Source organism: Trachypithecus francoisi, unplaced genomic scaffold, assembly GCF_009764315.1.
Source record: "Trachypithecus francoisi isolate TF-2019V2 unplaced genomic scaffold, Tfra_2.0 Lachesis_group4, whole genome shotgun sequence".
In the NCBI taxonomy this organism is placed as follows: Eukaryota; Metazoa; Chordata; class Mammalia; order Primates; family Cercopithecidae; genus Trachypithecus; species Trachypithecus francoisi.
Window position 1 is genome coordinate 117,164,464 of NW_022681469.1, and position 21,212 is coordinate 117,185,675.

Sequence of the window (21,212 nt, forward strand, 5' to 3'; positions counted from 1 at the left end):
GAAGGGAACGGACGGTCTTCATGGGGCCAGCAAGTCTGGCCCCATCTGAATTGTTTGTCTAACACTTCACAAGCAGAATAGGAACCGCTGAATTATTCATTTTCAAGTTGCCCTAAAAAAGGTGCTTAGCCTGCCGAAAGGCAGACTTTCGGTGCCAGCGAGAGGAAGAGGAAGGATGCTGTCTTTCCTATGAACGTTCTCATGCCTTCACTGCCTGGGTCTTCAGTTTCGCTTCCCAGCCCTGCGGGGTCTGGGAAACCACCAGCTAAGTGCAAGGCAATTAAGCGGGGAGGGAATTGTGGACAAATCTATAGAGACTCTGAAGCCACAGGTGAGCCAAGCATTGACTTTACTGGGGAAAGAGCAGGTGGAAGAAGGTTGAAGGAGCTTGGGTTGGTCAGAAGGTGCCAGGATTTGAGACCTGAGCCAGGGAGGTGGGCCCAGGAAGTGGGCTTGGGCTTGGGGATGGGGAAGGAGAGAAAGCTGAGAGCAATAGGTAGTATGCAATCAGAAATTTTTTAGTTCTTAGTTTTAGCTTCTCTGCCACCAAACCTTCTCTTTCTTTTCTTTTTTTTTTTTTTGTTTTGTTTGTTTCTTTGAGATAGGCTCTTACTCTATTGCCCAGGCTGTGGTGCAGTGGCACAATCTTGGCTCACTTCAACCTCCGTCTCCCGGGTTCAAGTGATTCTCCCACCTCAGCCTCCTGAGTAGCTGGGATTACAGGCATATGCCACCACTCCCAGCTTTTTTTTTTTTTTTTTTTTTTTTTTTTTTTTTTTGTATTTTTAGTAGAGGCGGAGTTTCTCCATGTTGTTCAGGCTGGTCTTGAACTCCTGACCTCAAGTGATCCACCCGCCTCAGCCTCCCAAAGTGCTGGGATTACAGGCGTGAGCCATCATGCCCAACCCCAGTCTTTTCTTAACAGTTCCTACCACGCAGTACTTAGGGGAGAAAGTCATTAGAAACACATTTGGGAGGAAAGACAGGGCTTTTAGTAGAGACAGGTTGCCCACCATGCCCTTGAGCCCATGCACCACTGCTCTGCCCTGTGCCTCAGCTTCCCCACCCATGAAATCCTAGCAGTCTTCCCCTGTAGGTCTGCATTGCTCCCCTATGGTGTATCTTGTGTGCAGCGCAGGAGGCGGGTGAGAGAGAGAAGCCCACGTCTTGCCCAGAATACAATTTGGCGCATTCTTGGGCAGCGTCTGTTGGAGCTACAGGCGGGATGCTTACAGGTGAAGTAAACCAGGAAAGGCAAACAGAACCTGAAAGGTGGTTCTGAAGGAGAGAATGCAGAAATTGGGCAAGCAGTACTCCCACCAGTAGGAAGGTTTGCTGGCAAAGTTTCACACTAAAACGTGAAGGAGACTGTTAAAAACAATGGGGATAGATGATGGAACAGCAGCCCTTCCTAAACAACCTTTAAAAGTCTGAAACTAGGGCCAGGTGTGGTAGCTCACACCTGTAAGCCCAGCTACTTGGGAGGCTGAGGCAGGAGGATCACTTGAGCCCAGGAATTTGAGGCTGCAGTGAGCCATGATAGTACCACTGCACTCCAGCCTGGGCAACAGTGCAAGACCCTGTCTCTACAAAAAATAAATTAGCCAGGTGTGATGGTGCACACCTATAGTCCCAGGTATTCAGGGGATCGAGACAGGCAGATCACTTGAAGACAGGAGTTCAAGACCAGCCTGGCCAACATAGCAAGACCTCGTTTTTACAAAAAATTTAAAAATTAGCAGGTGTGGTGTTGCACACTTGTAGTCCCAGCTACTTGGGAGGCTGAGGCAGGAGGATCTCTTGAGCCCATGAGTTCAAGGCTGCAGTGACCCATGATCAAACCACTGCACTCCAGCCTGGGCAACAGAGCAAGATCCATCTATTAAGAAAAAAAAAAGTAATAATGAAAACAAACAAATCTGAAAGTAAAGAAGAAACAACCGGTCCCCATTTCCTGCTGGGTTGCTGTCTACCCATTATTCCTGGCATAGCTGGGGCAAGTCTCCGGAGTGCAGGAGCCATGTTGCCTGCATCTTTGTTAACTGTCCCATGGCCAGGGGGCTCAGTGGATGGCAGGCTGCCGGCCCACCATGTCAACAGCAAGAACTTGTGCCTCAGTTTCCTCCATCGCCTAAGTGTAGGCCTCTCACCATGACAGTTTCCTTCCTGGGTCAGATGATACTTGGGGGTGTCCCTTCCAGAATTCATTTTCTTCCCATTCTCTGTTCTTGGCTAACAATCTTTTTCTTTTTTTATGAGACAGTTTCATTCTGTCACCCAAACTGGAGTGCAGAGGCGCGATCCCAGCCCACTGCAGTCTCCAACTCCTGGGCTCAAACAATACACCCACATCAGTCTCCAAAGTAGCTGGGACCACAAGTGCATACCACCACACCCAGCTAATTTTTGTATTAATGTTTTGTAGAGATGGAGATTCACCATGTTGCCCAGGCTGGTCTCACACTCCTGGGCTCAAGTGATCCTCCCAACTTGGCCTCCCAAAGTACTGGGATTACAGGTGTGAGTCACTGCACCTGGCCCAATCTTTTTCTATGTCAAGAAAAAAAAAAAATACATATGGCATATTATTTTTTAAAGTCACATTCTTCTTACAGAGATGTGCGCTTTGTGTACATTTTTTTCCCCTTGACAAGTGAGCAGACAAGGTTCTGGGAAGGTAACTGCCTTGACTAAAGTTAGAGTCTGGCATCAGGCAGACTGCACAGGATGGCCACTTCTTTTTTTGTTTTTTTGTTTTGTTTTGTTTTGTTTCATGTTTTTTGTTTGAGATGGAGTCTCACTCTGTCTCACTGAGACTGGAATGCACTGCTGCGATCTTGGCTCACTGCAGCCTCCACCTCCTGGGTTCAAGCAATCCTCCTGTCTCAGACTCCTGAGTGGCTGAAATTACAGGCATACACCACCACACCTGGCCAATTTTGTATTTTTAGTAGAGACGGGGTTTCACAATGTTGGCCAGGTTGGTCTCGAACTCCTGACCTCAGGTGATCCACCTTCCTCGGCCTCCCAAAGTGCTGGGGTTACAGGCATGAACCACTGCACCTGGCCAGGACAACCACTTCTAATCCATATTCTTTTCCACAGCCACAGCTACTCAGTGTCCTTTAGATTCTCCTCCTTCTTGAGTATTTTAATGTCTTGCTTATCACCTTGTTTCATTGCGAATGGAATAGTAACAGTCAGCATCAGTGCACACTTTACAATTAATGAGCAATGATGGAAGGATACCCGACTACTATAATGCTCTTAACTTTTTTTATGGTCTTACGGGGTTTTTTGTTTACGTTTCATGTGTTAAATTTCCAAATTACATGTGGCCTGGTGCCAGCATCTCCCGTTCATGGCCCATCCCATCTCACCTGTCCCCACTCCTGTTTTGACTTGAAGCTACTCCCAGAATCCTTTCATTCCCTTTCTAAACATTTTAACACACATATCCTCACAAGAAGGACTTTCTTTTTTTAATATAGTCACAGTGCAATTAGCGCATTCAAAAATAATTTTTTACCTGGAGTCCCAGCAACTCAGGAGGCTGAGGTGGGAGGATTGCTTGAGCCTGGGAGATTGGGGCTGCAGTGAGCTGTGATCACAGCACTGCACTCCAGCCTGGGTGACAAAGTGAGACCCTGTCTCAAAAAGAATAGTAAAAGTAATACTCTTAATAATTTTTTTTTTTTTTTTTTTGAGGCGGAGTCTTGCTCTGTCGCCCGGGCTGGAGTGCAGTGGCCAGATCTCAGCTCACTGCAAGCTCCGCCTCCCGGATTTACGCCATTCTCCTGCCTCAGCCTCCCGAGTAGCTGGGACTACAGGCGCCCGCCACCTCGCCCGCTAGTTTTTGTATTTTTTAGTAGAGACGGGGTTTCACCGTGTTAGCCAGGATGGTCTCGATCTCCTGACCTCGTGATCCGCCCGCCTCGGCCTCCCAAAGTGCTGGGATTACAGGCTTGAGCCACCGCGCCCGGCCTACTCTTAATAATTTTTTTATATGATCAGGTAAATCTAGCCAGTTTTGAAATTTCTAGTTGCCCCCAAACTTTATAAATGGTTTTATTTTCCAAAATTATTTTAATTTAGGCCAGGCGCAATGGCTCACATCTGTAATCCCAGCACTTTGGGAGGCCAAGGTAGGTGGATAACTTGAGGTTAGGAGCTTGAGAACTGCCTGGCTAACATGGCAGAAAAAACCCACAAAAATTAGCTGGGCGTGGTGGCGCACACCTGTAGTCCCAGCTACTCAGGAGGCTGAGGCAGTAGAATCTGAATGGGGAGGCAGAGGTTGCAGTGAGCCAAGATCGCACCACTGCACTCCAGCCTGGGCAACAGAGCAAGACTCTGTCTTTAAAAAAAAAAAAAAAAAAGTTGAACTTGGATTCAAGTAAGATCCACACGTTGCAGTTGGCTGGTGTGTCTTTAAGTCTTGGTCATTGTATAGATTCCCTCTTACTTGCTTTTTCTTTTCCTTGCAATGTATTTATGCCAGAAATGGGGTCATTTGTCCAGAAAAGATTCCTCACCCCACCCCACCGCGCTGCTGAGATTTTACTGATTGCCTCCCCCGAAATAGTTTATCATGCTCCTCTGTCCTCACACTTTCCTGTAAATTTGTGTGATAGAGCAAGACTCCATCTCAAAGATAAATAAATAAAAATTTTTGGAAAGTAAAAATGCAGTGGAGAAGAATTCCAATCCATTTTCCGCCAGCCACACTCTGTTCTCTAGAGCACAGTTTTCCTAATTTCACTTGATTTTAAAAAACAAAGGAACCTCCATGCCCAGCCCGCTCCCCACTTCTTTGGGTAGAGCAGGGCTGTTACAACTCTAGAGAAATGCAGGAAGCAGCTGCCGATGAACCCAGATGCTCATCCCTGGAGGCACTGTGTGATCTCAGGAGCAGAAGCCGAATGAATTATGCAATATCATATCCTCATTCCCTGGGCCACAGCTGTCCCATGTTCCCTGCCTGGAGATGACTGAAGCCCGAGTGACAGTCACAGGCTGTTCCTGATCATGCTGAGGGTCACACACTCTGGTGAGCACCCAGCTGGCCAGAGCTGTGCTATTGGTTTGGCAGAGGTAGAAAGTTGACCCCGCACGTGCCATAGAAGGTCATTTCGTTTACTTCATCAGCTATACTCGGACTGAGCTAAAGGAACATTTTATTGAAATTCGTTTCCCATGAACAAGTCAACTAAATAATGGGGCAGGAAGGGAATTTTTCTTCCCATTTGGGATTGAAAAGATGAGGCTGAACCAAACTTGTTTTTATGTTTGTTTGTTTTTTTAAAAAAAAAAAAGGGAGTCTCGCTCTGTCGCCCAGGCTGGAGTGCAGTGGTGCAATCTCTCTCACTGCAACTTTCACCTCCCAGGTTCAAGCAATTCTCCCACCTCAGTCTCCTTAGTAGCTGGGATTACAGGCGCATGCCACCACACCCAGCTAATTTTTGTATTTTTAGTAGAGTCGGGTTTTCACCATGTTGGCCAGGCTGGTCTCGAACTCCTGAACTCAAGTAATCCATCCGCCTCAGCTTCCCAAAGTGCATGGGATTACATGTGTGAGCCGTCGCGCCTGACCTAAACTTGTTTTTAATTGTTACTGTTGTATCATTTAAATTAATATAGTGGTAATCTACAGAAAAAAAATCGTGGTTAATTTCTGAGCAGGCAGAGGTGACATCCTGGCCATTTAACTGTCTCTCGGCACAGTGTTACTTCCAGCAAAAATGAAAACCGCTATTTCCAGAAGGTTATCTGGATGGATAAAGCTCCACAGACTGGACCGACTCTCCGTCCAGGCTCTTGACTGGGGAGAGGTGGGGCCACCCTGGAGTGTGACACATTTGATCCGGGGCTTGGAAGATGCAAGATGGCTTCATCCTCCCCTCTACTCCTGCCAAAGCAGAGGTGGTTTAACCTTGGGTGGAAAATGAAAGATAGGGCGAGTCATGCAGATGAGGGCTGCCAAGAAAACCTTTCCCCGAAAAACACTCTCTCCTCCCCTCCTCCCCTTCCCCATCAGCCTCCGTGTCTTCAGTCCTGACCTGGTTCACAGATCCGTGTTGGGCACGGGGATGAGTGATGAGTGGTGAGCCAGGCCGCCTGGTTCTGCACTCCAGGACCTCACAGTCCAGTGGACAAAAAGAAGCCTAATTCTGTGTCTTTCTATACTTCTCCCCCAAGGCTATTATTGCCTTGTTTTTCAAAGGCTCTGAAAAGCAAATCGTTTTCCTTCTGCAATAACATCATGTAGGCTCTTTCCTTAAAAGTCATATTTACAATTTGGCAAAAGAATTCTACCCTTTCTGCCCTTTAGAATACTAGCCAGTGAATGGCTGTCTGTCAAGAGGAGAGAGGACCTCAGATATCACAGGTGTCATTAATTTGCATATTTGGGCCGGTGCAGTGGTTCATGTCTGTCATCCCAGCACTTTGGGAGGCCGAGGTGGGTGGATCACTGGAGATCAGGAGTTCAAGACCAGCCTGGCCAACATGATGAAACCCAGTCTCTATCAAAAAAAAAAAAAAATAGAAAAATTAGCCGGACATGGTGGCACATGCCTGTACGGGAGGCTGAGGCAGGCGGGGGTTGCAGTGAACCGAGATCGTGCCACTGCACTCCAGCCTGGGTGACAGAGCGAGACTCTGTCTCAAAAATAAATAAATAAATAAATTTGCATATTTGGTCAACCAGTATTTTGCGAGTACCTGCTGTGTACTCTGGAACTCTGGCAGTGGATAAGCGGTAATCAGTATATGAACAAGAGACTTTGAGATGGGAATAAATGCAACAGAAATGAAATGAATGGACGATGGAGAGGGGGGCTGTGGAGAGGCCTCTCAGAGGAAGGCTAGGAGGGCTGAGACCTGGAATGGCTTCCTAGGCCTGAAGGGGGGACAAGCATGGCGCTTCCAAGGAACAGAATAGGACGAAAGAGGCCAGGCACGGTGGCTCATACCTGTGATCCTAACACCTTGGGAGGCCAAGGCAGGCAGATCACCTGGGGTCAAGAGTTCGAGATCAGCCTGACCAACATGGTGAAACCCCGTCTCTACTAAAACTACAAAAATTAGCTGGGCGTGGTGGCGCACACCTGTAGTCCCAGCTACTGGGGAGGCTGAGGCACTAGAATCACTTGAACCTTGAAGGCAGAGGTTGCAGTGAGCTGAGATTGCACCAAGCACTCCAGCTTGGGCAACAGACTGAGACTCCATATCAAAAAAAAAAAAGGAAATACCCATCTTTTATTAAAAAATCTTAATAAAATAGGAATATAGTTAGGTATTTCATTAATAAATGTGTATATATATAATTTTATATGTGTTATATATAACTACATATTAATGTATGTATTATATATATAAAGCCAAAATTCAGCAACATGGCTTCATGGTGAACCATTAGATCTGGTACCCACGTATCACTCAGGCCCTAAACCAGGATTCTCTTGTATTTAAGATAGTTCTGGAAGCACTGGTCAGTTCAGTTGTCCAAGAGAAAGAAAGAGGAGGATTTTGGATTTTGGGGGAACAGGTGGTGTTTGGTTACATGAATAAGTTCTTGAGTGGTGATTTGTGAGATTTAGGTGCACCTATCACCTGAGCAGTATACGCTGCACCCAATTTATAGTCTTTTTTCCCTCACCCCCCTCCCACCCTTTCCCCCCGAGTCCCCAAAGTCTTTTGCATCCTCATAGCTTAGCTCCCACTTATGAGTGTAGAACATACAATGTTTGGTTTTCCATTCCTGAGTTACTTCACTTAGAATAATAGTCTTCAATCTCATGCGGTTGTCATTCACTCATTCCTTTTTAGGGCTGAGTAGTGTTCTATCGTGAAATAAGAAGTATTAAAAGGGAGTAGGAAGAGACTCTGCCATCTTTATTTGCAGATGTGGTCACGGGGTGCCACGCAGCCCCAAGAGAGCCATTGAAAAGTTGTTACAAAATTGAACAGGCTTCCGTCCCCCTGTGGCCTCTTTCTCTCGATGGCTGTACCTCCCTCTGCCCCTGAGTCCCCTGCTCAGTAACTGTGTCCTCATCCTGCAGGGTACAGACTAGATGTCCCCTACTCCGGGATACTGTTTCTCCTGGTGTCTGCAGAGGCCCTTGTGCCCCTTTCTGGGGTGTCACTGTGCTGAATCGCTGATGGCTGCCATCTCCTTGCACCTCCCACTCGGTAGACAGGAGGGGGGTCCCTGTCCACCCACCCATGCCCAGTATATCCCTGCTGAACCCCCAAGACGTGCAGGGTGTACTCCTGTGTGCTAGCAAGAAGGCAGTGCCAGGGCCACTATGCCATTGCCCACTCATCCCCTGGGACATTGGTTTCCCTTGGGTGTGGTTCATGGTGGGTGCCCTGTGGGCGTTATTGGTGGGAGGCCACCCTCTCTCGGTCTGAGCTGGGCCTATCACCATCAGGGCATAAGAGCCACAGCATGTGCCTTTGCTGGGAGTAATCTTGCCCTGGCTCGCATAAGACTGCAAGTAGACCAGCCCATCCTCTCCGTAAGATCAGGCGTTTTTGCTCTGATCAGCTTTTCCTATAGGCTTGTCCCCCACTCCTTCCCCAACTCTTTGACCCCCCGAGTTCAGGGGATTCCAGACACAGAGCCAAGTGACCTTCCTCAAGAGCCTGGCCCTGTCTCCACCGCTTCAGCAACCTGCTCTTTCTGGGTGAGGTCCAGTGAGCCCCACCTCTGTCCCTTTCCTCTACCCTCTGTGCTAAGGAAGCCTCACCTGTGGTATAAGTTGTCTTGAGAAATTACCCCCCTTAAGGACAGAGCAGGTCATCACGTGCAACCCTGGGGTGGAAGAGGAGAGTTCACTGGATCAAACCTAACAGGAGCTTTTCTATTAAAGCAGGAGGAATTCATCTGTAGATATTTCTTCTTTCAGTGCCAAAGAACTTTATCATCTGGTGTTGAGACTATTGGTGTTCTTTCTTTCTCTCTTTTCTTTCTTTTTTTCTTTCTTTTTTTTTTTTTTTTTTTTTGGAGACAGGGTCTTGCTCTGGTGCCCAGGGTGGAGTGCAGTGGCACGATCTCAGCTCACTGCAACCTCCACATCCCGGGTTCAAGCGATTCTCCCTCCTCAGCCTTCCGAGTAGCTGGGATTACAGGCACCCGCCACCATGCCCGGCTAATACTTGTATTCTTAGTAGAGACAGGGTTTCATCATGTTAACCAGGCTGGTTTCAAACTCCTAGTCTCAAGTGATCCACCACCTCGGCCTCCCGAAGTGCTGGGATTACAGGCGTGAGCCATCGGGCCGGGCCGAGACTATTGGCTTATGAATCGAGTCTAAGAAGATACACTAGTCTTTGAAGGCCACTCTGTATGTTTTTCCAACTGCCTTGTAGATATACTCTGTTTTAACAGCTCCTGATGTCAGCGTGCTTATTTGGGTATTGAAATATGCGCCAACACCATGCCCCAATGCCACGCTTTAGCCCCCAGGAGGCTCGCGTGAAAGTAAATACTAGAGTTTCTGGCGTGGATATAATTTCCCTTCCATCGACCTTGACCATGTCCTTTTCAGTTCCTTATAAAAACGGTGTTAGCCCAGAGAATACCCTGAAATGATCTGTAGGGAACTGATTGAATGAACTACATATTCTAGGCCAAACTGAAATTATTCGCTATTTGAAGTCAGAGCCGAGCATAATACCGGGCAGGTTAATAGATCAGTGGAAGCTGTTTTGTCAGCTCATAAAAAGGTGAGAGAACTAAATTTTTATAATAAATCATTTTGCCGAGCAAACAATATGTGCGGTTATTACGGACTTTGGAAAATAAATGATTTTAGACCAATGTCAGGCTGCAGATACTGATGTGGTTAGTTGAGCCTTCAGCATGAAGAGAATGAAAAATCTTTGGAATACTGTTGACACTCACACCATGAAACCACATGCCATTGAATTCATTACTGCGCTTCCAAGATTGCATTTACAGTTGTGGTATTAACCCCTGGGCATTTTCGTATTACTTATTGCAGACAGTTTGTCAGGCGGGATTAATTCGGTAGGGGGAGGCAGCAGTTTGGAGAGAAAGTGGATGATTAAGATTGGGGTGGGGCCAGGCGCGTTGGCTCAGGACTGTAATCCCAGCACTTTGGGAGGCCGAGGCAGGCAGATCACCTGAGGTCAGGAGTTCGAGACCAGCCTGGCCAACAAGGTGAAACCCCATCTCTACTAAAAATGCAAAAATTAGCCGGGCATGGTGGCACATGCCTGTAATCCCAGCTACTCGGGAGGCAGAGGCAGGGAGAATTGCTTAAACCCAGGAGACGGAGATTTCAGTGAGCCGAGATCACACCATTACACTCCAGCCTAAGCAACAGCAGCTAAATTCCATCTCAAAAAATAAAAATACAAATACAAAAATTAGCTATGATTGGGTGCGCCTGTAATTCCAGCTACTTGAGAGGCTGAGGCAGGAGATCTGCTTGAACCGGGAGGGCAGAGGTTACAGTGAGTTGAGTTTGTGCTACTGCACTCCAGCAGGGCAACAGAGCAAGACTCTGTCTCAAAAAACAAAAAAACAAAAAACTGGTTGGGAGATGCCCCAAGGCAAGACCTGCCTCCTTGGTCCTGGTCTGCAAACACTGATGGCCCCACTTCACATCTTCCAAAGCCCCGATCACACTTAGCTAGTTGTGTTTTCCTTTCAGCTTTTAAAAAAGAATACCTCCTTAGAAAAATTACTAACGGACCAGGCACAGTGGCTCATGCCTATAATTTCAGCACTCTGGGAAACCAATGCAGGAGGATTGCTTCAGGCTGTGAATTCAAGACCAGCCTTGGCAACATAGCAGGATCAACCTTGTCTCTACAAAAAAGAAAAAATTACCTAGGTGTGGTAGTGCATGCCTGTAGTCCTAGCTACTGTGGAGGCCAAGGCAGGAGGATTGTTTGAGTTTGGGAGCTTAAGACCAGCCTGGGTGACACTGTAAGACCCCTGTCTCTAAAAAACAAATTTTTATTTTAAATTAGCTGGGCTTGGTGGTTCTCAACTGTAAGTCCCAGCTACTCGAGAGACTGGGGCAGGAGGATCACTTGAGCTCAGGACAAGAGTTGGAGGCTGCAATGAGCTGTGATCACACCACTGCACTCCAGCCTGGGCGACAGAACTAAAAATATCGCATCAAAAATAAAGAGTTGTCAGAAAAATGAATAACAAGCATACAGACTTTTTTTTTTTTTTTTGAGACAGGGTCTCATTTTGTCACCTAGGCTGGAATGTAGTAGCACCATCTTGGCTCACGATCCTCCTGCCTCAGCCTCCCAAGTAGCTGGGACTACAGGCATGCACCACCACACCTGGCTAATTTTTATATTTTTAGTAGAGACAGAATTTCACCATGTTGGCCAAGCTAGTCTTGAACTCCCGACCTTAGGTGATCCACCCGCCTTGGCCTCCCAAAGTGCCGGGATTACAGGCGTGAGCCACTGTGCCTGGCCGACTTTAAAAATAATAATCAGAACGTTTCCTCGCCAACTGCATCCCTGGTTCCTCCCATTGTCTCCTCCTATGGTTTCTGGTCTCTTCTATGAATGGAGACGGTAGCCCCTCCGGGCCCAGCTGTCACCACAATCCCTGGTATGGAATAATCCTGCCCTGCAACGGCAGAGTGTGGTATCGTCATTGTCATTTGAAAGCTTGGGGAAAAGAGAGTTGCTGTCATCATGGAAGGTAAGTGCAGTCCTTGTTATCACATTCAATATTTTGGTCCGTTTAGCAGTTGCTTAGTAACCAAAGCGCAACTGACCAGGAGATGGAAAACTTAAAATCCACTTCCAGGGATTGCCTCAAACTGCCAAGTGTGCACCTTCCCGCGTCAATGTGACTGATTTTTTATAAGTGACATGAAATCTTCTGGAGATGAGGCATGGTTTTCCGGATATTGGGTGTCCTGGTGAAAATCCAAAGCCATGTGCTATCTGAGAAGAAATCCAGAGAGTGTGCACTTTCCAGGAGGTGCCCAAGCCCCACCCAGGCCCCATAAACCTGGCAGGAACTGGACTCAACCTGCATGGACCCCAGCCCTGCCAAGCCTTCCTCTGTGTAAAGCAGGGCCCCTGGAACCTTGCTCTTCTCTATACCTGGGCCTTTGGCCGCTGGCAACACCAGGCTGCAAGTGAGGAGTGGATGAAAGCAGCCAGTGGTGAGCTGGCACCCCCAGGCAGCCAGGGCCTCCAGCTTTTCAGCTCCACACTCCCAGGATCAGGGAGCTGCACCCAGGGAGACGGTGTCCTCCCGTTGCTGCTGCTCCCAGAAGAGTCAAGGCTAAGTCAACTCCCTGGCCAGAGGGTTTTCCTGGTTGACAAGCAGCAGAGGGGAGGCATCGGTGAGGCATCTTGGAGACTGGGGCCATCCCCTTCCCTTCCTTCCTATCTTCAGCAGAAAGGTATTGAATGCCTGCCGTGTGTTTTTCTCCTTCAATTCACTTAAGAGACACACAGCAGGGCTGGCTTCTCTGTCCTCCCACCATGTACACTGCCAGAAAGAGCGGCTGGTATCCCTGGGAGGACTCAAGCACACAGGCAAAGACAGCTGGGCCGCAGAGGAGAGCAGTGCTTCTGAAACACACACCCAGACCCCAACAGTGGGTGTGATAGGAGGCAGGACAGCTGGGCCACAAAGACAAAGTCAGCATGACAAAGGCACTCAGGGAAACAGAGGAAGATATTGGCAGTGTGAAGCAAAACCAACAGGTAATTTTCAAATGGACCAAGTGGAAGTAACAGTGTAAAAAATCGAATAACTTAGGAGCAAAGAAGAAAGGATACATTGCCAGCCGGGTCTGGTGGCTCATGCCTGGAATCTCAGCACTTTGGGAGGCCAAGGCCGGAGGGTTGCTTGAGCTCAGAAGTTCGAGACCAGCCTGGCAACATAGCAAGACTTCATCTCTATAAACAAAATTTTTTTAAGTAAATAAATAAAAGAATCAACACAAACGTGGAAAATAAAGATGAAGATATTTCCCAGAAAGTAACTGAAAACATATAGCTGTAGATGTTAGAAAGAAAAGAAAATTAGAGATTAATTCAGGAGCTCCAACATCCACCTAATAGGAATTCCAGAAAGAGGAAGTAGAAAATAGGCCAGGTGCAGTGGTTCACACCTATAATCCCAGCACTTTGGGAGGCTGAGGTGGGAGGATCGCTTGAGCCCAGGAGTTCAAGACCAGCCTGGACAACATGGCAAAACCCCGTCTATACCAAAAAAAAAAAAAAGAAAAGAAAAATTAGCTAGGCATGGTGACATGCGCCTATAGTCCTAGCTATTAGGGAGGTTAAAGTGGGAGGATCGCTTGAGCCCAGGAGGTTGAGGCTGCCATGAGCCATGATCACACCACTGTACTCCAGCCTGGGTGATAGAGCAAGACCCTGTCTCCAAAAAAAAAAAAAAGACAAATTGCTGAAGACCAGTTAGATCAAGTTAACCTTGATCTAAAAGGCAGCAGGAAAGGATAAAGAAATAGCAAAATATAAAAGAAAAGTTGAACGACATGAAGGAGAGAAGTAGCTATGCCAACAATATCCAAGTAATAGCAGTTTCAAATAGAATAGAAGTATTCAAATGAAAATAAATTTAGCCAGAATTAAAGAAAGAGAGGGCTTATATAGGGCCACACTGGAGCCGTTAGGAAAAGTCCTCACCTAGACCCACGTTCATGTCTCTTCACTCACCAGCCCAACCAGTCCCCATCCACCTCCCAAGTTCTTCAGCCAACTCTGCTGATGCATTCAGAGGAGGATTTAGGCAATTGTCAACCTCTGCACATCTTGTGGGTATGCAGCAGCTATGTATTTTTGTTGTCATCTTTTAAATCTACGACATTGGTGAGATACCCAGGACCCATGTCTCCATCTCTATGTGCCCATTCCAGCACCAGGAAACTTTTAGGGGTCTGAAACGCTCATGGAGCAAGTGAATGAATGAGTGACGGTAGCCAGGGCAGTTTTGACCTGTGTATGTGAACATTGGAAATACACGATAGGTAACTAAAGTACAAAACTATGTTTACAGCTTGTGATCTGGGACAGGCTCATGCCTATAGTCGCAGCACTTTGGGAGACCGAAGTGGGTAGATGGCTTGAGCCCAGGAGTGTAAGACCAGCCTGGGCAACATAGTGAAACCGTGTCCCTACCAAAAAAAAAAAAATTAGGTGGGTGTGCTGGCGTATGCCACTAGTCCCAGCTACTCGGGAGGCTGAAGCAGGAGGACTGCTTGAGCCCAGGAGGCAGAGGTTGCAGTGAGCCAAGATCATGCCACTGCACTCTAGCCTGGGTGACAGAGTGAGACCCTGTCTCAAAAAAAAAAAAAAAAAAAAAACCTTGCAATTAGCCTTAAGAAAAGTTGGCAAGCTTTTATTTTGTGTCTGAAGGAGTTTACACTCTGAATTCTTCATCAACAGGGTGTCAAGGTAGCAGCTTTCTGCATTGACTGGTGACTATCCTTTTCTGATATAAGACCCTTAACACTTTTAATTTTTTTTAATTACCATTTGTAGTGTTGGACTATCTTTGCACAGCAGTTTTTCTGTCAGATCTTGTAGGTTTCACTTGGAGATGATACAGTGGGATGTTTCGTCATTTAAGCAGCCCCGTCCCTTCCCCACTGCCTGCACCCAGCACTGTATTGCAGAGGCCCAGTTTGGGTACTTATCTTACAGAGACACTGCCTTCTTCATGAAATCGTCCTAAAAATAGCTTCATTTAACTAGGCCATTTGACAGGCTTTTTCAGACTTTTTCTCAGACCAGTCTGAAAGCCGGATATTATTTCAAACAGATACAATGAACATTGAACTCGATCACAAGGCATCTGTTACCCTATTCAGGCTGCTGGGAGTTGATAAGACTGCCTCAAATCACTGTGTGCAGTTAAAGGCTGCAAAGGCCTCAGGCCACAAAATTTCCCCAGCCCAGGCCCAGAGACAGTTTTTCCACTTCTCAGCATCGAGGGTATACCTTAGCCCGTTTTCTGTTGCTGCAACAGAACACCTAAAGCCAGGTGATTTATAAAGAAAAGAGGTTTATTTGGCTCATGGTTCTGCAGGCTGGGAAGTTCAAGGACATGGCCCTGGCTCCTGGCGAGGGCTTCTGTGCTGCGTCATAATGTGACGGATAGGGTCAAAGGGGAGGTGGATGCATGCCAAGAGGGACAACCCAGGGAGGTTCCTGGGGTTATGATATCCCACTCTTAAGGGAACTCATCCAATCCCTAAAGTCTGGTCAGAGCAAGAACTCATCACTGCCAGGAGAATGGCACCAAGCCATTCATGAGGGGATCCACCCCCATGACCCAAACACCTCCCTCTAGACCCCACCTCCCAGTGCCCCCACGCTGGGGATCAAATTTCAGTAGCAGTTTTGGTGGAGACAAACCATAGTAGGGTGGGTAGGTACTCTCACTTGCACCTGCCTCCTTGGGACCATGGAGCAGGTTTCGGGGAAGGACAGAGCTCTCATTGTCAGGCCTGTCTGGTGCCCTGGGCTGTCCCCAGGAGTAGACTTGCCCATCTCTGACAGGATGGAGCACATCCAGGACTCTGGCATCCAACATGACACACAGCCCAGTGAATACTGGACAAATTCTAGGGATATAGGGCAAAAGGGACCTATGGCCCAGCATTCAGAGAGAGCTCACAGTGTGAGCACCCAGTGAAAACTCAAACCTGCAAACTAGGACTCGAGACAGTGCTACTCCCTGAGACGGAGCCGCTGGGAGGGTCTGGGAAGGACAGAGGGAGTGGAAGTAGGAGATGAGGTTCCCTGGGAGGAGAAGGCATTCAGGCAGGCAGCGCAAGTGGAGGCCCTCTGCCGAGGAAGGCCTGGCTCTTCGGGGTCCCGCACATGGTAGGAGTTGTTGGAGAGCAGGGCCCTGAGAATGAGTGGCGGGTAAGGCCAAGAGGAGGAAGGAGCCTTGGTGTAGAAGGGCCGTGCGTGTGGCTGAGGGAGGGATTGCATCCTGAAGGCAGCAGAGTGCAGGTGCGTGTGGACTCAGAGCCATAGAATAAGAGCCCTCAACCCCAACTAGTTCCCTGTGGCTGTAACATTGGCTCCACGGCCCTTGGGCATGCTAAAAAACCTTCCTTGGGTCACAGACAGTTCTAGCCTGTGGCCTTCTAACAGAGACCATCCTGAGGACCTGCTTGCAGACGTTGGGGTGGTGGTCTGCCCTGGTTTCCTGCTCTAACCTCCCATAGGCTTTTGGAGTTGGCCGTGCCCTTCTCAAAAGGACTCTCCAGGCTGGGTGCGGTGGCTTATGCCTATAATCCCAGCACTTTGGGAGGCTAAGGTGGTTGGATCACCTGAGGTCAGGAGTTCGAGACCAGCCTGGCCAACATGGTGAAACCCCCATCTCTACTAAAAATATAAAAATTAGCCAGGTATAGTGCTGTATACCTGTAGTCTCAGCTACTCGGGAGGCTGAGGCAGGAGAATCGCTTGAACCCGGGAGGCAGAGGTTGCAGTGAGCCGAGATCACGTCATTGCACTCCAGCCTGGGTGACAGAGCTCTGTCTCAAAACAAACAAACATAAAAACACTCTCCACATTCCTCTCTCATGATGCTCTGTGTTGGATTCTCATATTTGCCTTCAGATTACTAAAGGAAATACTTTAAAAACAGAAAAAGGGAAAAACCTGGACAATTGCTTTTATGAGCAGGCTGGGCCATAGCAATGAACCCACACAGTCTGCACTGCAGCCTGTACAACCTGTGGTCTCCATCCTCACCTGCCCTCCTTACCTCCAGTTGACCACCTTCTCCTGGTTTCCTCATTCCTGGTGAGGCTTTCACTGCCAAGTGCTTTTTCCTAAAGTAGCCTTTCCCTGGCTCCTCCTCTCATCCCCAGCCTGGCAAACTTCTACTCATCCTTCAAAACCCCACTTACCTGTCACCGCCTCTGCAGCCTTCCTTGATTCCCTCCCACAAAGATAATTTATTTCTCCCTCTGTTTTTTTCAGAGCACTCTTCTCAGAGCTCTTTTTGAACCCTTGACAGGACAAGGTGTATTTTATATTTTTATGGGTTTGTCTCCCCAGTGAAATTGGGACCCCATCAAAGGCAGGCAGCCCATGTGCACCAACACGTGATTATCAAAAGACCGCATAGCATCAGCAAGCACATCTCTTCCCCCAGTGCGAGCCCACCTCCTCCTGCTGGACAGCATTGACTCATGGTTCCACATAGCCCTTCCCGAGCCCTGAGCTAGGAAGCTGTCCTTTCAGTCACCCACTGAGCCAGTCTCCTTGTGACTAACCTGCTCTCTCCCTCTCACCCTCCTAGGGCCGACGAGATTGAAATGATCATGACGGACCTTGAAAGGGCAAACCAGGTAGGACCCTGGATGCTATTAGTCCTAAAACCCACACTAGCGGGCCCGTTTCTGGCATCTCGGAAGATGTGTCACCCGAAGTTAGAAGGCCGGTTATCCTTCCATTTTTTACTGACAGCTTTCAACGTCGATGCTGCTTCTGATGTCGTGAGAAGTAGGAAAAGACATAAAAAGTCCCAGGAACCATTTCCTTGGCAAAGTCTTTGATGTGGTTCCAGCATCTCAGACATCCCATGGTGAACATCCCTTCCAAAGTGGTAACTGTCTCCTTTTCCTTACTCTGTCTCTAAACACCCGTCTGTGTAGCTGTGGCATCCGTGACAGCGTAGACATCTTACCACGGTGTTATCCTAGGAGAGTTCCTTACCACCACATTCTCATGGGTTGCAGCCACTTGCTCCAACGAGGGCTGTCAGCTGACAGCCCCCTTTTGGCTGACACTTGGTTCTCAGAGAGGCCTTATGGCAAGTACCCAGCACAGTGTCTGGCACATAATTAGGTACATGGTGTTGGGTGGTTCTAAACACTCTGCTGCCTGGAAAATTCAGCCATCCCAAAACCCCTTCCTCTCGCAAGGACCCCACAGAACAGGAAAACATTTTGCTTTAGCCAGTGCTGCTGTTGCTCTGAAAAGAAAGTGGTCCCCCGGCCGGGCTCACGCCTGCAATCCCAGCAGTTTGGGAGGCCAAGGTGGGTGGATCACTTGAGGTCAGGAGTTCGAGGCCAGCCTGGCCAACATGGTGAAGCCCCGTCTCTGATAAAAATACAAAAATTAGCCGGGTGCGGTGACATGCACCTGTCATCCCAGCTGTTCAGGAGGCTGAGGCAGGAGAATCAGTGAGCCGATCACACCACCGTACTCCAGCCTGGGCGACAGAGCAAGAATCTGTCTCAAAAAAAAAAAAGCAGTTACTGGAAGGAGTTACCTTCATCACAGATTGCTATTCCTATTTCTCAAGTGTCTACCGACTCCCCCTCTCCGCTCAAGGCCAGTCCTGGGCATCCCTTGCCTTTAGATGGCACTTTTGGACAATCTAATGTACCCAACAGGAGAGCCTGGTTTGTTAAACGGGAGAGCCTTATCCTGTGAATATCAGTGCACTGTCTGGAACAGGCTCTCTGTGGTCTCAGAGACAGTCCCCAGGTACCTAAGAAGTTTGGCAAAGCAAACGCACTTCTCAAGGTGCCAAAGCCACTCGGTGGACCCCAGTCTTAGGAGACACCAGACAGGACCGTAGGGACAGGTGCTGACTCCAGAACGACACGGGTTCAGTTCCTAACTTGGTATTTCCTGTGTGGCCTTGATGGGTCTCTTAATCTCTTAAATTTCTTGGTCATTAAAAAATCAAAAGAAAAATGAACCTTGAGGCCATTATGCCAGGGGAAATACGCCAGTCACAAAAAAAGACAAAGACGGAATGAGTCCACCTCTATGAAGTCTCAGGAGGAGCCAACTTCAGAGAGACAGAAAGTGCCACGGTGACTGCCAGGGACAAGGGGAGGAGGGAAATATGAAGTTGTTGTTAAATGGGTACAAAGTTTTGGTTTTGCAAGATGAAACAATTCTGGAGATTAATTGCACAAGCACGTAAACATCCTTGATGCGACTGAAAAGTACGCTAATGGTTGAGATGGTAAATTTTATGCTTTGTGTATTTTACCACGATTTAAAATATATTAAAAATTTTTGAAAGAAAGGAAGGGAATTTAGCTAATGCTTCCTTTGCAAGATTGTTTTGAGGATTAGAGGTAAAATGCCAGAGTAAAAAGTAGATGGTGGCCAGGCGCAGTGGCTCACACCTGTAATCCCAACACTTGGGAAGACCGAGGCAGGCAGATCACTTGAGGTCAGGAGTTTGAGACCAGCCTGGGCAATTTAACAAGACCCCATTTCCATAAAAAATACAAAAGTTAACTGGGTGTGGCAGTGTGCCTGTAGTCCCAGCCACTCAGGAGGCTGAAGCAGGAGGATCACTTGAGTCCAGGAGGTAGAGGTTGCAGTGAGCTATGATTGCACCACTGCACCCCAGCCTAGGTGACAGAGTGATACCCTATCTCAAAAAAAAAAAAAGAAAAAGATGCCTCAATAAATGTTAGTTCTATAGCTGCTGAAGAAGCACAGGTTTTGGGGGAATTGTAAAGTCGTGCCTTCAGGAAAGGGTAGTAAGTGGTAGAGGCGAGTTCTCACCAACAACTCAGCCAGAGTTAATAGCCTGATATGGCTGCATTAATAGCAATACAGTTTCTAGAATGAAGAAGGTGGTGGTTCTGCTCATTGGCAGCAAGAAGGTGGTGGTTCTGCTCATTGGCAGCAATGAGTCCATGCCTGGGAAATTCCGGTTTTTAAATGTATTTATTTTTCTTCTTTGAAATGGAATTTTACTCTTGTCATCCAGGCTGGAGTACAATGGTACAATCTCAGCTGACTGCATCTTCCGCCTCCTGGGTTCTTGCAATTCTCCTGCCTCAGCCTCCTAAGTAGCTGGGATTATAGGTGCCCACCACCACGCCCATCTAATTTTTGTATTTTTAGTAGAGACAGGATTTCACCGTGTTGGTCAGACTGGTCTCGAACTCCTGACCTCAGGTGATCTGCCCGCCTTGGCCCCCCAAAGTGCTGTGGTTTTAGGCGTGAGCCACCGCGCCCAGCCAGAAATTCCATTTTAGACTGGAAGCCACACTGTAAAGAAAACAGCTCCTTGGAGTGTGTTCAGAGACGGCTCCATGGCCAGGACAGGGAGGGGCTCTAACGCAAAAGGAACTATGGGGTTCGGAGACGTTCCTAATCTTGGGGTAGCAGGGAAAGTCAGCAGCATCACTGGACAACAGGAGCAAGAGGAGGAATTTCAGGAATCTGGGACACGAAAAGATGAGAAGAGGGAAGGGCTGTGGGGGTATTTGTACGTTCTGTCCTTGTAGCTCTCAAGGGCCGACCAGAAAGAAAGAAAGGCCAGGGGACGGAGCCACGCCTTTTCTGAGAGACCCCTGTAGACCCCAACCAAGCATAGAGGCTGGCGGGAGGAAACTTTTTTATTTTTGTTTTTGAGACAGTCTTGCTGTGTTGCCCAGGCTGGAATACAGTGGCACCATCTCAGCTCACTGCAACCTCCCCCTCCTGGGTTCAAGCAGTTCTCCTGCCTGAGCCTCCCCAATAGCTGGGACTACAGGCATACGCCACCACGCACGGCTAATTTTCTTATTTTTAGTAGAGGTGGTGTTTTGCCATGTTGCCCAGGCTGGTCTCGAATTCCTGGGTTCAAGCGATCTGCCCACCTCAGCCTCCCAAACTGCTGAGATTGCAGGCATATGCCACCACGTCCAGCTAATTATTGTTCTTAGTAGAGAACAATAATTTTTGCAATGTTTGCCCAGGCTGCTCTTGAGCTCCTGGGCTCAAACGATCCACCCACCTTCGCCTCCCAAAGTTCTGGGATTACAGGTGTGAGCCACCATGCCCAGTCAGGAAGCTTATTCCCAATGGTGGTCCTCCTCAGTCTGGCTCTCCAGAGGTGCCATGCTGAAAGATGCTTGCTCTGGAGAGAGTGAGCTCCCTGTCACCAGAGCTATACAAGCAGATTCGCCAGCCCTCCCGGATAACATGAGATGGGGAATCAGCCACAGAGTGGACCGAAGGAGGGATTGAACAAGAAGGCTCAAAGGGTGCCTTTTGACCCTGAAGTCTAGGAGTTTGTGACATGAGAAGCATTCAGAGAGGAAAGATGCAAGCCCTGGAATATTGAGAGAGTATTTTCAGCAGGAAAAGAAGTGGAAGGTTAAAGGAAAGCCAGAGAAGGGGACGTTGGCCTGGGCCATCAACTAGGAGAAAAGCTGCCCAGAGCTGGGCATAGT

At 48.1% G+C, this 21,212-nt stretch overlaps 1 protein-coding gene across 16 annotated transcripts in view; it reads left to right on the plus strand.

The window, feature by feature from the left end:
* CUX1 (cut like homeobox 1) overlaps positions 1-21,212 on the plus strand; it is a 517,458-nt gene that overhangs the window by 377,084 nt on the left and 119,162 nt on the right. For all 16 annotated transcript variants that reach the window (XM_033192564.1, XM_033192563.1, XM_033192550.1 and 13 more), the window contains one exon: positions 17,315-17,363. In XM_033192564.1, coding sequence (XP_033048455.1) covers positions 17,315-17,363 — 49 coding nt within the window. The remainder of the gene's footprint in view (positions 1-17,314; positions 17,364-21,212) is intronic.